The sequence below is a fragment of the Pelophylax lessonae genome, assembly GCF_965119305.1.
Source record: "Pelophylax lessonae genome assembly, chromosome: 1".
NCBI lineage: Eukaryota > Metazoa > Chordata > Amphibia > Anura > Ranidae > Pelophylax > Pelophylax lessonae.
In genome coordinates, this window is record NC_138768.1 from 449,568,577 (window position 1) to 449,584,213 (window position 15,637).

Consider the following 15,637-nt stretch of genomic DNA (forward strand, 5'->3'; position numbering starts at 1 on the left):
GTGTCTACACACAGCAGGTCTTGTTCTGATGTGTGGCTCCTGGGATCTTCTGCTCTTATCTGTCAGTGTCTGGACTGTGGGCAGGCTCTTTACCAGCCAACACTCACAGCTACGGGCACATGACTGCACTCCATAGCAGCCTGAGCAGCTCACATACATACCATGGGTTCCCGACATTGTGCAAGCTCCATTTCCGTCAGTTCTTATATAGCCATGGGGCATGGCCATCCGGCGACATCACCATGAGACCCTACCCTGTGATTATGTGCAAATGTCTTTTTATTTATCCTTTTTCGTCTATGTACAAATTAGCATTTCTTGCTATTATGAGAGCAACAGTGTCCAGACACTTGTGTTCACAAACAAGAAAAGTTGAGTCTTTTGTTTTATGGTGTTTGTCTTTTGTTATTTGTTTTAGCCAGCTTAACACTTTTATGTGATCTTTTTTAATTTATTGTCAATGACATTTATTTATGTATGTATTTCACTTTACCAGATAGTTTATTAGCCAAGTTTATGATATCCATGTTTTTTTTTTTTTGTTTCAATTTTTCTTAATTTAAAATTAGAGAGTACATTTAAAAAAGAACAATGTGATGATACAGACTATGGTATTACAGTATTATGTTTCCAAGGGAACATAGGTAGCTATTCACAGTTACATGGCTTATATCCCTGAGGGCAACAACCATATGTGGCAGGAGTAGTGATTCCATATGGGTATCTTCTTGATGGTAGTGTATAGGTGTTCAAGTTTCTGAAGATATGATAGGGTGTGATATGGATAGGGAAGTCATGAAGCAGTCTGGGAGAGAGTTTGGGCATGGTTGTATTAAACTGGGGTGCCAAGGAGTACACTATTCTTTGTGGTAATTTAGGAGGTAGAAGAAATGGGGACAAGGGCCTCTTCCCGACAACCCTGGGCGGTGTTTGTGGGGGCCCCCAGATCCTGCCATTCACCCCAAAAAAAAGACAGTATAGCATAAACAAAAACAAGAGACAGTTTTGACAAGTTCTTTAGTAAAATTCTTCAACGTGTCTTCTCCCTCCGGTGGTGTGTGCTTTACCTCCAGTCTTCTTCCTCCCGTCTTCTCCCTCTGGTGATGTGCTTTTCCTCCAGTCTTCTCCCTTCGCTGCTGTCTTCTCCCCCGCTGCTGTCTTCTCCACCACTGCTGTCTTCTCCATCGCTGACCCAGTCCTCCTCCAATGCTGGCTCCCGTCATTCCATCCCCACGAGTAAGTTCCAGTGGGTGCAGTGAAATGTGTTGGGAACGTGGACTGGTGGGGGTTCAGGCTGAGACTGCCACGTGTCTACACACAGCAGGTCTTGTTCTGATGTGCGGCTCCTGGGATCTGGAGTGGTTGAATTTTTTTGTTTAGGGTATGGAAGATCTGAAGGGTTGCTTTAATTAATGGGTGTTTGCTGAGTGTGTTGGAGTAATGGGTTTTCTTAATCTAAGGGCAGGTATGCAAAGGGTTTGCCAAGAAGGAGTACTTAAGTGGTATCCCATCCTTAAGTGTAAAGTAAAAGTTTCAGTCCAGTATCCTGGACAGTTGGCTAACCCAGTAGTTTTTCTGTATATCAGGGAAGCCAATGCCCCCTTTTGATTTTGGGTGGGTAAGGGTACAATATTTTATTCTTGGAATAAGAGTGCTGGGTATGAGTGATGTTGTGCATTTGGTCCCCTTAGAGAGATGGATTCAGCCTCCAGAGACTTGTCGCTGAGTTGGGTCTAAAGAGAACAAGAGATAGGGTGCCAGAATTTTCAAAAGATCCCCTTGGGATAGGAATAAGTAGTCTAATCAGGTATTCTTATTGTGGGTTGAGGATAAGAAAGTTTGTCTTTTGGGGTTGAATTCATAAGATACCATGTTCCTTCTTTATCTGACACAAGGAGCGGTATGGTAAAAAGGACTTTCCAGTGGAACAGTCTAGTAATGGGTTAAGTGGAACATTGAAGTCTCCATGGAGAATCGTGATAGCCAAAGCAAAAATTTTAGTTTGCCCCTAAATTGATATATGGAGATGACATGTTTGGTGTTTGGTCAATGTATATTTGCTAAAGTAACTGGTCTGTTGTTTATTTTGGCCTAAAGGAACAGGTAGCGGCCTTCTGCGTCAGCCAACTTGTCTCTTAGCTTGAATTGAGCATGTTTGGAAAGAAGCATAGACTAATTTAGACTTATTGGTAGCACTGGTACTGCTGGTAGCATAATAACCCTCAAGGTAGTGAGAATTTGAAAACGTAGGCATAGAGTCTGCTTAAAAATTTGTTTCTTGTAAGAATGTGATATGTATTCTGCAATTGTGTGTCTCATTTATTAGAAGTGATCTTTTCCCAGGGATATTGAAACCCCTAACGTTTAACAAGAAAACTTTCCAAGGGGGGTTTGAAGTAATAGGTTTGTGTTTCCGAATTTGCATGTCTTGGTTGTGGCTGAAAGAAATAAAAAGGATGTATGGGAACAGAAGTTGGTGAGGGTAGATCCTGAAGTACTGCTAGGGGAATCCCCCTCTGGAGGGGAAATGGAGGTGGGTGATGGATTGAGGATGGCATAAGAGAGAGTTGAGGTTGGGGTGTTGGAAGTTAACTGTGCTTAGGGGTGTAAGGGAGGAGGTTGTGAGAGGTGGGTATAGAGCAAAGTGACAGTGAGGAGTGGGGAAGCAATACACAAGGGTATGTCTACTCTGGAGGTGGTTTGTAAACATGTCCGACCAAGTAGAAGACCTGGAGGTTGTCCTTTGAAGGTACAATCTGACATATTTGTTATTAGTGACCAGTTGTGTGCCGTGTGACTTTGGGTATTATGATTGGGTGTCAGAGAAAGCTCAGTGTTGTACTTTTAGGTTGAAGTATGTCTGGGATGGGTTATTTTACATCCATGTTTAATAGTATGGTACAAGTGTATCCTGTTACCATAAGGAGGAAGGTGGAACACAAAATAAATACTCAACTAAGAGGCATAAATTTTTTTCTTATTACTGGTTATGACAAGACTTAAAAATACGTGCCAGCTGGGGCAGATTGAGACTACAGTCTGGTCCAGACATTTGGATAGTTAGTAAAATTGTATGTGGATGGAGAGGGATAGTAACTGCTAAGAATCTGATGCTACTCTTGTTCTGTATTTACAGAATATATAATAAGGCAAATCCCTGTCAGGACTTCCGAAGATACTCGCAGAATCCCTACCAGGACTTCCAATGATACTCACAGAGCTCACAGAGTACCTGCCAGGACTATCAATGGTACTTGCAGAATCCCGACCTTCTCTTGCTGCCTGCCTTTAAACCTTGCCTGGACCTGGCTACTTTCTTGTTTGCTGCTTGCCTTGACCCCTGCCTGAATCTAACTATTCTCTTGGCTGCCCCCTAATATACAGTCTCCACATGGTAGCGGTTGGGGTGGAGCGCCCCTGAAGGTTGTGTACTGTTGAGAGTTTGCAAGTAAACTGGGGCCACTAGGGTCTCCAGCCCATCCATACATTCAGGAGCTCTGGTGAAGATCAACTTAGACCCTTGTCATCTGCCAGGGGGCACCACAACAATATCAGAATTTTGGTCCCTGGAGAAATAGCATCAAGCCATACTTGTGATGGCACTTGGGGTACATTTATAGCTTTCATCTTTCAACATGAAATTGATGGCATCAGTGGGATCCTAGGGTCTGTGGAATAGCTAAAAATAAGTTACTTTCACAAGCCTTTGGCAGCAGATCTGGAGATAAGTTATGTTTCCCCATTCACCATGTGTGGGGACATCAACTAGTAAGTGCAAAGGAATGTCTGCTATGAACGTTAGAGTATTATTATTAATTGGTGAGAGAGGTTACTTGAAAACTTACAACATACACAGTGGATCAATCATCAGCAATGAGAATTCTGCTTAATAACATGTGAAAATGTAAAAACGGTAACAGTTAAAAGTAAATAATTATGGCTAAGTGCTTGAGTAATGGAGATATTTAGTGAGGTATTTTTTATGGTCATGATGTATATTTCTTTTATACACTGTAAGCAATCTTGGATAGGACCATTTTTCTTCAGTTTACTTACCTTTTTAGTAAATGTATGGGTGGAAGTAGGAGGAAACAGCAAAAGTACCTATGCATATATATGCATTTTGAAGAGTTACAGTGGAACTTCACTATTGCAATAAACATTGACTGTTTTTAATCCTTATGCTGCTAGCACTAGTAAATAAATAGGAACGTATAGTTGTTTCAGACAATTTTTTTTACATTTCTTTAGTTACTTCCTGGTTTCCAGGCCTATGCAAATGATGGCATACATCTAAGGAGTCTTTAGGAGGGTAGGAGGGGTTTTCTCAGCTAAGCACACCCTCCTGTCTGCATGCCTGAACTAAGGGCAGATGGATTCCAGTAAGTAAATGCTACGTTAGTCATCTGCCTTACTTAATATGCCAAACACAAATGTAGTGATCCTCATGTTAAGGAGAAGCTTACCAGAGAAGGAATCATCCCCATATACAGCATCTATCAGAAAATCGTAAAAAAACAAAGTAGTGGGACTTTGTATATGCCTCCAATAGTAAAATAGACTCAACTAATAAATATACTGTCAAGTTTTATTGATACATTAAAATCAACAATTACATAAGTTAAAATATTTAATCACTGAATATTTGGGGTCATACAGCCAGGCTATTATGTTTATTTGAATTTGTTACACTGTCATTATATTCACTTGATGTTTTGTTAATTTTTAGTTCTCTAAATAGCACTATAACTTTATGGGATCATTTACAAGGTCTCTATGGTCCTGAGGAAGGGAGGTTTTCCACGAAATGCAGGAATGGTGTCATCCTGACACCCTAAGCTGGGTACACACCAATTAGTTGTTGATATGAGTATGACCTCAAATATTCACTAATGAAACATTTTAACATACTGTATGTAATTATTGTTTTTAATGTATGTATCAATAACATTTGATGGTATATTTTTTATTTGAGTCTGTTTTGCTATTTTAGGCATGTACAAAGACCCACTTCTTTGTTTTTTTAGATGCCTTTCTCAGGATGGCCATGGCCAGAAATGCTAGGCGCTTTTTCAGATGGATTTCTCTGCAAAATAAAGGACGGAGACATGGGTGGATGGGGGAGTTGAATAGCAAAAATGGTGTTTTTGCATTGTGATGCTCAGATGCAGTATAATTCAGCTTTAACCACTTAAGCCCTGGAGGATTTTCCTGCTCAAAGACCAGGGCCTATTTTGCGATTTGGCACTGCGTGACTTTAACGCACAATAGCGCGGTCATGCGATGCTGTACCCAATTGAAATTGACATCCTTTTTTCCCACAAACAGAGCTTTCTTTTGGTGGTATTTGATCACCTGTGCAATTTTTATTTTTTGCGCTATAAACAAAAAAAGAGCGTAAATTTTGAAAAAATAACAATATTTTTCAAATTTTTTTTCCAAAAAAATGTAAAAATCTAGATTTTTTAACATTTTAGGCCAATTTGTTTTCTGCTACATATTTTTGGTAAAAAAAATTGCAATAAGCGTATTTTGATTGGTTTGCACAAAAGTTATTGCGTTTACTAACTAAGGGAAAGATTTATGTCATTTTTATTGTTTTTTTTAACTAGTAATGGCGGCGATCTGTGATTATTTTTGCGGGACTGCGACATTGCGGCGGACAGATCGGACCCCTGACTAACATTTTTGACACTTTTGGGGGTACCATTGACATTACTACAGTAATCAGTGCTATACATATGCACTGTTACTGTAAAAATGACACTGGCAGGGAAGGGGTTAACTTTATTAGTGATCAAGGGGTTAAGTGTGTCCCTAGGGGCGTGATTCTAACTGTAAAGGGGCGTGGCATGTGATGTAACAACAGAGACATACAATCCTACATAGCAGGATCGTGTAGTCTCTCAAGTTACATCAGGGAGAATGACAGGCGGCTTTTGTTTACATTAGCCGACTGCCTTTCTCCCTTTCCAGCGGGAGATTGCGAGTGACCGGCGGACATCAGAGCCGCCGGTCACTCGCGTGGGGACGTGCGGGAACGAGCGGGGGCGGGAGCGCGCCTCCGGCGGTGGGCGCTCGCCCCCTAGAGGCTCCTGGGCGAGCGACATAGCCTTACGTCAGTTTGCTCAGGAGAGCCAGACTGCGGCGGTCGGCAAGTGGTTAAGCACTGGACTTCAATATTTTGGCCTGCCTATGCTCAGCCAGATTTTTTGGGTACATCTTTCTGTCTTTAAATGACCACACCAAATGTCTCTTGCAATAATTTTTGTACCTTTTTAGGAATGCAAAATGTGTGCCAGCAAATCACAATGCATGCTGGCAAAGTTTTGGTATGGACTCAAGACATCTGTAGCTCATGTGTGATTGCCAGTATTGACAATCATTTAACATTTCCCATTATGCTTATTGCCCAGTATAGTACAGACAAATATCAGGTTTTTCATCAGTAGGCTGATGAGCTGTTAAGATTTTACAAATTCAGAGAGAGATTATTTGGTTTAAGTTGGTAATGGATACCAGTGTAATGTTCAGAATATTCAAAGAAAGTATAGTCTAGCGGAGGTATCAGTGAATTGTTTTTTATCTATCAATATCCATGTGGGACAGCAAGTGAATGTTGGATGAATGGGTTCCTGATTTGGGGCTTTCCGTCTATACATTTGTCATCTTCAGCAAAATGCCACTATACAGGTAAATTACCAGGACTGGTTTTCTGCAGATATCAATTTTGTCATGTTGTATAAGTACCTGAAATAAATAAATAAAAATGTTGCTTCCATAACAAAGGTGTGTGAGCCATTCATGCACAAGACCAGGAATTGTTTCAAAACTAATAAACATTGATCAGCCATGACATTATGAATACTGACAGGTAAAGTGAATAACATAGGTTATCTTGTTACAATGGCACCTGAATGTGGGTTGAATGGATTAGGCAGCAAGTGAACATGTTGTCCCTGACGTTTTGTATGTTAAAAACTGAAAAAAAAAAAAATGGGCAAGCGTAAGGATTTGAGTGACTTTGACAAGAGTCAAATTGTAATGGCTAGACAACTCCCTGTTATGTGGGACTATGAATATACCATATTGGTATCTCGTTATATATACATACAGTATATTATCTTTTTGCAGATATATATTACTCATCCGCCCCTGAGGAAGTGGAGCGAATCCACGAAACGTTTAGAGCTTTATTGATGCAGTTATATATTTTTACACCTATGTTTCATTATAGGACATTATTTGTTATACTTTAATCATATGATATGGAGAACAAATCGGCTCCCATCACCATATGTCGCAGTGGTATGATAGCATTGTTGTTGTATATACATGAAATACTAAATGTCACGGTATTTATTGTGTGTATATATATGAATTTTCCAATTTCCATGTGTGTATCACTACAATGTGCTTATTTACCTGTTTGTGTACCCAAATAAATAGGTCATCATGTTTTTGCCAATCATCTAGTCACGTGTCTTATACCTCATATAAAGTCCCAACCCTCTCCTTTCAATATAGAATTAGGGATGGAGGTGCAAGACAGTGTCATGCACTTCATTTAAAGTCCCACAACCCTCTTTTATGTAACTGGGTCAGAGCAACTTTAGTACGTGTATACATGAATGGGAGTTGGGGACCTTAGATTGTAACCTACTTGATGGCAGTGACTGATGTGAATGTACAAAATAATAATAATAATGTACAATATAAATAACTTTAAAACTGCAGCTCTTGTAGGATGTTCCCAGTCTTCAGTGGTCAGGATCTACTAAAAGTGATCCAAGGAAGGAAAACCGGTGAACCAGCGACAGGGTCATGGGCAGCCAAGGCTCATTGATGTACATGGGGAGCTAAGACTGGCTTGTGTAACCTGATCCAATAGAAAAGCTACTGTAGCTCAAATTGCTGTAAAAGTTAATATTGGTTCTGATAGAAAGGTATCAGAACACACAGTGCATCGCAGTTTGTTTTGGGGCTGCATAGCTGCAAACTGGTCAAAGTGCCCATGCTGACCCATGTCCACAGCAAAAAGCATCTACAATGGGCATGTGGGCATCAGAACTGCACCATAGAGTAGTGGAAGAGGGTGACCAACTCTGATGAATCCAAGAAAGGTTTGAGCAACACAACAACAAGTTTGTGGTGTTGACTTGGATTCCAAATTCTCCAGATGTCAATCCAATCGAGCATCTGGGGGATGTGCTGGAAACACAAGTCAAATCCACGGAGGCCTCACCTTGCAACTTACAGGACTTAAAGGGTCTGCTACTGATGGATTGGTGCCAGCTACTACAGCATACCTTAATAGGTCTTGTGAATTCCATGCCTCGACGAGTTATGGAGGGTGGTGTAAGAAGTAAATACAACGTATGTAAAGTGGCATCCTCTGGGAATATCACATACAGACACCTGAGCAGGTCTGCTTTTCAGTCTTGGTGCCACTTTGGGATTTTTGCAATATGTAAAATGTTAAAGCAAACTTGATGTGGGGAAAAAAACATGCCGTTGATACTGATCTTTTCTTCTTAAAATGCTAGTTAACCTTGTTTTAATAATGACCATTTTGCTTCAATATTTAGAGCCACTGGCCTGGAACAAGTATGCAGATATAGATTTCTGATCTTAATTTCACTTTCCTTACCTGCATACTTGTTTTAGGTGATTGTCAGTGACAGTAGGTCCAAAAAACAGCCTCACTAGCATTTTCAGAAGATTAGTAATAGCACTTGTACTCAAGGCCGATGCTTCCACTAGGCAAACTAGGCAGCCGCCTAGGGCGCATTGCCACCTAGGGGCGCAGCCACGAGTCAGCACTCACTCTCCATCATGAATGATCCTTGTGAGCTGAGGGGAGGGGCGGAAGTGGGGGAGGAAGAAGGGACAGAGGAAGATGCCAGGTGTCTGGGGCAGTGGCAGAACTACCAGGCCCTGGCTTTCCACCATTGTTGGGGGAGCCCCAAGGGGCAGGAAAATAGCCCATCGGAGTGCTAGCTGCATAATGATCCTCTTCGTCTGGAGCTGAGCGGCCTAATCCCTGGGCGGGAAGTGACTCTCTAATCTGAGCTGATGGGCAGCTGTTCATTTCCCTGGGTCGGTATTAAGCAGGAAGTGGAGGAGAGCTGAACCTGAGCTAGAGCTCGGCACTGGAGGGTGGCACCTTTACTGGAGCAGAAGCGACGAGGCAACAGAATGGTCTGAGGATGTTGGTGATGAAGGAGGTGCGGAGCTCTCTGACTGCTGCTTCTCCCTCCACCAGGAGCCGGTTGGAGCTGTGGTGAGCACTGTGGTCCAGGAGAGGAGCGTCCTGGGAGAAGGAATAAGCAGGATCATGGTGAAGGAGTGCAGAGTGCAGGCCACTCTCTTCATACTGCCCAGTAAGTGTCCCCAGAACAGGGAATCAGGGTCCCTGGGTGTGACATGGAGTATCCCTGGTGTGAAAGAGAATTGCGGTCACCAGGTATGCCAGGGGGAATCTGAGTCACCAGGTGTGACATGGGGGAGAGGGGTCACAAGTGTAACAGGGGTTTGGGGTCACCAGGTGTGCCATGAGGAATTCGGATCCCTGGGTGTGCCATGGGGGATTGAGGTCCCCAGGTGTGACATGGAGGAACATCAGGGTCCCCAGGTGTGACATGGAGGAACATCAGGGTCCCCAGGTGTGACATGGAAAAACATCAGGGTCTCCGGTTATGACATGGGGGAACATCAGGGACCCCTGATGTGACATAGAGGAACATTGGGATCACTGGGTATGACAGCATTACATGGAGGAACCATCAGATCAGGGTCACTGGATATGACATAGAGCAGTTTTTAACCCCTTCCCTTTTATTTTTTTTTTTTTGGGGGGGGCGCAAGTAGCTGATCTTGCCTAGGGCGTGAAACAGTCTAGCACCGGCCCTGCCTGTACTGAATTATTACAGGTTTGCTTTACAGTCCGCAAGTAGTAGATCTACATTCTGGTGAGCAGATCTTCCCTTGTAGCAATTGCCTAGGCTTAATAGCATCATGTACATGCATTATTAGAATCATGTGTATAATAGTTCATATGAATGTGCACATGACTATAAACATGTTGTATCTAGGATATTATCAACAGAAATGGTCAGAAATATTACGCTAAAATCAACACTGACTTCAGGACAATAATTATTGTCAGTTATTGTATCGGGTGATGAGCCACAAACATCTCCTAGCCACCAATGAGGTTTAAATAGGGACTTAAGGGAAATGAAGTTAACATTGTGATAGGAGTGGAACACCATTTTCCTTTGCTTTCATTTTCTTCACACATTGCTTGGCTAAAGCAGGTTCAATGAAAAGGCTAACAAAACACACAGGCCAGAAATATTAATAAATTACATGTTTACTTGGATTCAATAGTGCCATCAAACAACTTCCATGTTAACAACAGGAGATGGACAGCAATCTTAGATGTGAAACACATAAAATACATTATCAACAATATTTATACTTCTTAAATATTCTCTATGTGATTCCTCACTCTCTACATTAGCCATTCATTAGCCAACAGGTCTGGCTTCAGCATGGATTATACATCAATATTTGCAACCCTTTTGCTGCCAGTGGTTTAGTTTTGGCAATAAAGGGGAAATTAATCTGTCTGCATCCACAGTCAGATATTTAGCAGGTGGATTGTCAATGTCCTAAATTTGATAATAGTAATTCAGCATTCTTATTTGTTTTCTTTTCGTAACTGCCCTCTTCAGTTGAAATACCTTCCTCTTATTTGGACTTATGGTCAACAAGGTTCATGGCAAGGTAACATACCATAATTCTACATGAACTGTCAACTTGATGTGTTACTAACAAAGGAACCTCCCTCTTCCGTTGAAATACCTTCCTCTTATTCGGACTTATGAACAAAAAGTTTCATTACAAGGTAACATACCATAATTCTACATGAACTGTCAACTTGATCTGTTACCAGCAAGGGACCTTGGTCAACCTCTTGCTGTTTTCTGCAACTTTTTATGGCTGATTTGGAGGCCAATTGGTGGGAGACCTCTTCTGAAAGCTGCGTTAGATTAAGTTCCTGAACTGTTGAAACAAAATTCTCCCTGGGCGCCATTCTCTGGGAGCCAAAACCTATAAACCTTGGCCAGTAGTTTTCAGACCAGAGGGTATCTTCTCCAAACGTAGACTTGCGTCACTGTTTGGCCTAAAAGCAGAAAAGTCTCTCTTCTGTCTCTCAGCATGGTCAGGTAATTCTTTTTCCTCCTCATTCGTTCACAACGTCCTGTGTCACAACTTCTTCTACACTTGAGTTCTGCAGCTCTGGCTCCCAAAGGAAGAACTCATGAAGTAGAGTGTTAACAGTTTCTGGGCACTCCAGCATGACCATGTGACTGCCTTCTTCTATCACCTTTAGAAATGTGATTAGTAGGATCTGCATGTTTGGGTAAAAAAAAAAAACAAGAATTAATAATCAGACCTGTGCCATTTGCTCCACCAAGCACATAGTTACATAGTAGGTGAGGTTGAATAAAGACAACATTCCATCCAGTTCAACCTGTGTAGGTGTGTGTGGCTGTAATCATCTCACATACCCCTGAATGTTCTGATCCTTGAGATGTATGTCTAATAGTCTTTTGAAAGCCACCATACTTCCCGCAGAAACCACCTCTTGTGGTAGACAATTCCACAATCTTGTAGCCCTAACAGTAAAGAACCCCCCACGTTGTCTGAGGTTAAAACTCTTCTTCTCTAATTGCATTGTATGCCCTCGAGTCCTCATGCAATCCCTTCGACTGAACAGTTTTTTTTCTAAGCGGAGATCCCCATTGAGATATTTATAAATTGCTATCATGTCCCCCCTCAGGCGTCTCTTCTCCAGGGAGAATAAATCGAGCGATTGCAGACGCTCTTCATAATTAAGGTCCTCCAATCCCCTAATCAGTTTAGTTGCCCTTCTCTGGACTCTTTCCAGCTCCAACACATCTCTCCTGAGGACTGGCGACCAGAACTGGACAGAATACTCCAGATGCGGTCGGACCAGAGTTTTATAAAGTGGAAGGATTATAGTCTTATCTCTGGAATACATCCCTTTCTTTATGCATGCTAATATTCTGCTGGCCTTGGCAGCTGCCGCTTGACATTGCATGCTATTGCCTAATCTATCATCAATCAAGACTCCCAGATCTTTCTCCATTTTTGATTCCCCCAAGGGTTCCCCTCCTAATGTGTATTGTGCTTTTATGTTTTTAGTCCCCAAGTGCAAAACCTTACACTTCTCCATGTTAAACCTCATTTGCCATGTCGTTGCCCACTCCGTTATTTTGTCCAGGTCATTCTGTAGGATATCTGCTTCATGCTGTGCAGTTATTGCCCTGCCCAATTTTGTGTCCTCTGCAAAAACTGATATTGAACTACTGATCCCTACCTCAATGTTGTTTATGAATAAATTGAACAAGGTTGGTCCCAGGACTGAGCCTTGGGGGACCCCACTTACCACCTCAGACCAGTCTGAGTATGCGCTGTTTATTACCACCCTTTTACTAAATCTAAAATACTTAAGAAGGCCTTTCTAAAACTTTGAGACAGATTTATAATATGTATAGTAGGTAACCTAATTCATAAATCACCCATCAGCTGCTCTTAAATACTGATACAAAATAATTAAAACCAGTCCCTGACAACTTTTTAACTGTGCATCAGTTGTGAGTTAAAATCGGTCCCATCTTGTTAAAAATTGGCTCATATCCAGTGGTAAATCTGTAAACAGAGATTTACACAACTCTGTTACACAGCATAGGCTTGTCTTGCATGGAAATAAACCCGATTTTTCTCGAATACGGTTCCCAAACACAAGTTTTGTTCCCCCTCATCCCAGCCTGGCTGATGAGCTCACTCTCTGTCACTTTGCTATCTCTTTCTATAAGCACAAATAGAAAACACAGCTTCTAATGAAAACATAAACACTGCAGCACAACTGATTTCTGTGCTGCTTCTCTGTCTCACAGTTTAAGCTCTGCTGTAGACTGAATGGCAGGAGACTGATATCAGATATAATACAGGTGCTTGCATTTAAAAAATACTTTTTTTCTGCCTGGAGTTGAGATTTACTATTTTAACCACCTCCCCCAAATGGACTTACCCGTATAGGGTGCGATAGGGAGAGAAGGTTACTAGGAAAAGAGGCATGGTGGATTTTTAGACTTCATTCCAGGGGTTAAACCTGAGATGGGATCTAGATTAAACTCTCTCTCTACAGTGTCTCTCCTCCCGTTTGGTCTCTTTATAATTTTTTTAAACATTGTTTTCTATGTATACTATCATTGTGTAGTTTGTGGATATTAAGTGGCACATACATGGGTCTCCCAAGTATATACTACGATAAATTAAAATTTTTGCTAATTGTCTGCAATCAATTAGGATAATGAATGGGTGGAGCTTGTGATATATAGAGTCACTATATATTTCAAAGTTTTGTATCTAAATGTAGTTATGACTAAGGCCTTATAGGCTGAAACGCATCAACTGATCTTATCAGCAGTTGTGTTCTGTGGTTCCTGAATAAAGATAAATATTTTTTAAGAGCAACTTTCTACAGACGTACCTGTACGTCCTTGGGGTTCGGTGGTAATACCGGGATGATGCCTGCACCTACAGGCATCATCCCGGTATCATTTTTTGCAGCCAGCAATTCTATTTTTGCCAGAAGCGATCTGAGTGGCTAATTAGCCACTCTATCACTTCTGCAGGTGGAGGAAGGGGGTTCCACTCCCCTCCTGCCGCTGCCCCTCCCGGAGGCTGGGAGCAATGTAGCCGGTGGCGATGGCTACCTGGTACAGAGAGAGAGGAACTGACATTGTTCCGCTCTCTCTGCAAGCTTGGAAACCAGGAGCGATGGGTATTCGTCACTTCCAGGTTCCATCCCTTTGTTTACCTTGCCACCAGTGGCCAGAGAAGCAGCCAATTGGACCGATCTCGGTCTGATCGGCTGCATGGTGCATGGGGGGCCAGGAGAGATCTGGGGTCTAAAAGACCTGTCACTGCCCATGCAGTCACAAGGGATGTTGTTTATTCCTTGTGATAACAAAGTTATTACAAAAAAATAAAATATAAAAGTGTATAAAAAAAAAAAAGAAATGTTTTTATAAATGAAATAATAAAAATTAAAAATGAAAGCGCCCCCCCGTCCCACCATGCTTACGTGCAAATGCAAATGCATACGCTACTCCAGCATGCATATGTAAATGGTGATTGCACCATACATGCAAACCTCAGAGCGAGAGCAACAATTCTAGCACCAGACCTCCTGTGTCACTCTAAACTGGTAACCTGGAAAGGCATTTAAAGCATCGCCTATGAAGAATTTTAAGCACTGTAGTTTGCCGCCATTCCACGGGCAGACGCAATTTTAAAGTGTGACATCATATTTTACATTATACAAACACATTGGGCTAACTTTACTGTTTTGTTTTTTTTTTATTATTATTATTATTTTATTCATTAAAGTGTTTTTTTTTTTTCTAAAAGAAATTGCATTTGTAAAACAACTGTGCAAATACCGTGTGACTTAAAAAATTGCAACACACATAATTTTATTCTATACGGTATCTGCTAAAATATATATATATAATGTTTGGGGATTCTAAGCAATTTTCTAGCAAAAAGAAGTCGAATTTAACATGTAGGAGCGAAGTGTCAGAATAGGCTTGGGAAGGAGCTGGTAAAAGTTTACGATTGTTTTACTCTCTATTTGATTCATTAAAGCACAAAGTAAGGTGACATGAGTTTGTAGTCTATCTAGCGCAGTCATGAGCATTACACACTTCATTAACCACTTCCCGCCCGCCCGCCCGCCCTATAGGCAAATGACGGCGGGAAGGTGGTTGCATTATTCTGACCAGACGTCATATGACGACGGCAGGATAATGCACTCTGCGAGCCCCCCTGTAGGCTCTTTACCAAGTGACCAGCTGTGTCCAATCACAGCTGGTCACATAGTACACAGGAAGAGCCATTGATCAGCTTTCCTTAGTTTGTGCCTGACAGGCACGAGTAGAGGAGAGACGATCTGCGGCTCTCCTGACAGGGGGGGTCTGCACTGGTAATCAGAGCATTGATTACCAGTGCAGACCCTTGGGGGGGATGCCACTAGAACCACCAGGGATGCCCACCCATGACCCCAGGGATGCCCACCATGGCCACAAGGGATAGCAATCAGGGCTCAGGGAGCCCGTCAGTGCCCTCCCCATCAGTGCTGCCCGCCAGTGCCCTCCCCATCAGTGCTGCCCACCAGTGCCCATCATTGTCATCTATCAGTGCCGCCCACCAGTGCCCATTATTGCCCACCAGTGCAGCCTATCAGTGCCCATCAGTGGCCAGCAGTGCCCCCTATCAGTGCCCAGCAGTGCCGCCTATCAGTGCCCACCAATGCTACATAGCAGTGCTACCTATCAGTGCCACATATCAGTGCCCATCAGTCCTGCCTATGAGTGCTGCCTATCAGTGCCGCATATTAGTGCCACCCCATCAGTGCCTCCTCATCAGTGCAGGAAAAAAACGTATCTATCTAGAAAATTGTATAACATAAACAAAAAAAACATCTTTTTTTTTTCAAACTTTTCGGTCTTTTTTTTTTTTTGTTTAGCAAAAAAGA

The 15,637-nt window shown here is 42.0% G+C and overlaps 1 protein-coding gene across 1 annotated transcript in view; it reads right to left on the reverse strand.

Moving 5' to 3' along the window:
• Positions 1-10,357: 10,357 nt before the first annotated feature.
• Positions 10,358-15,637, reverse strand: part of ABHD8 (abhydrolase domain containing 8) — a 42,291-nt gene continuing 37,011 nt past the window's right edge. Inside the window, 1 exon segment of the mRNA XM_082243312.1 lies at positions 10,358-11,419. Coding sequence (XP_082099438.1) covers positions 11,252-11,419 — 168 coding nt within the window. The 3' untranslated portion in view covers positions 10,358-11,251.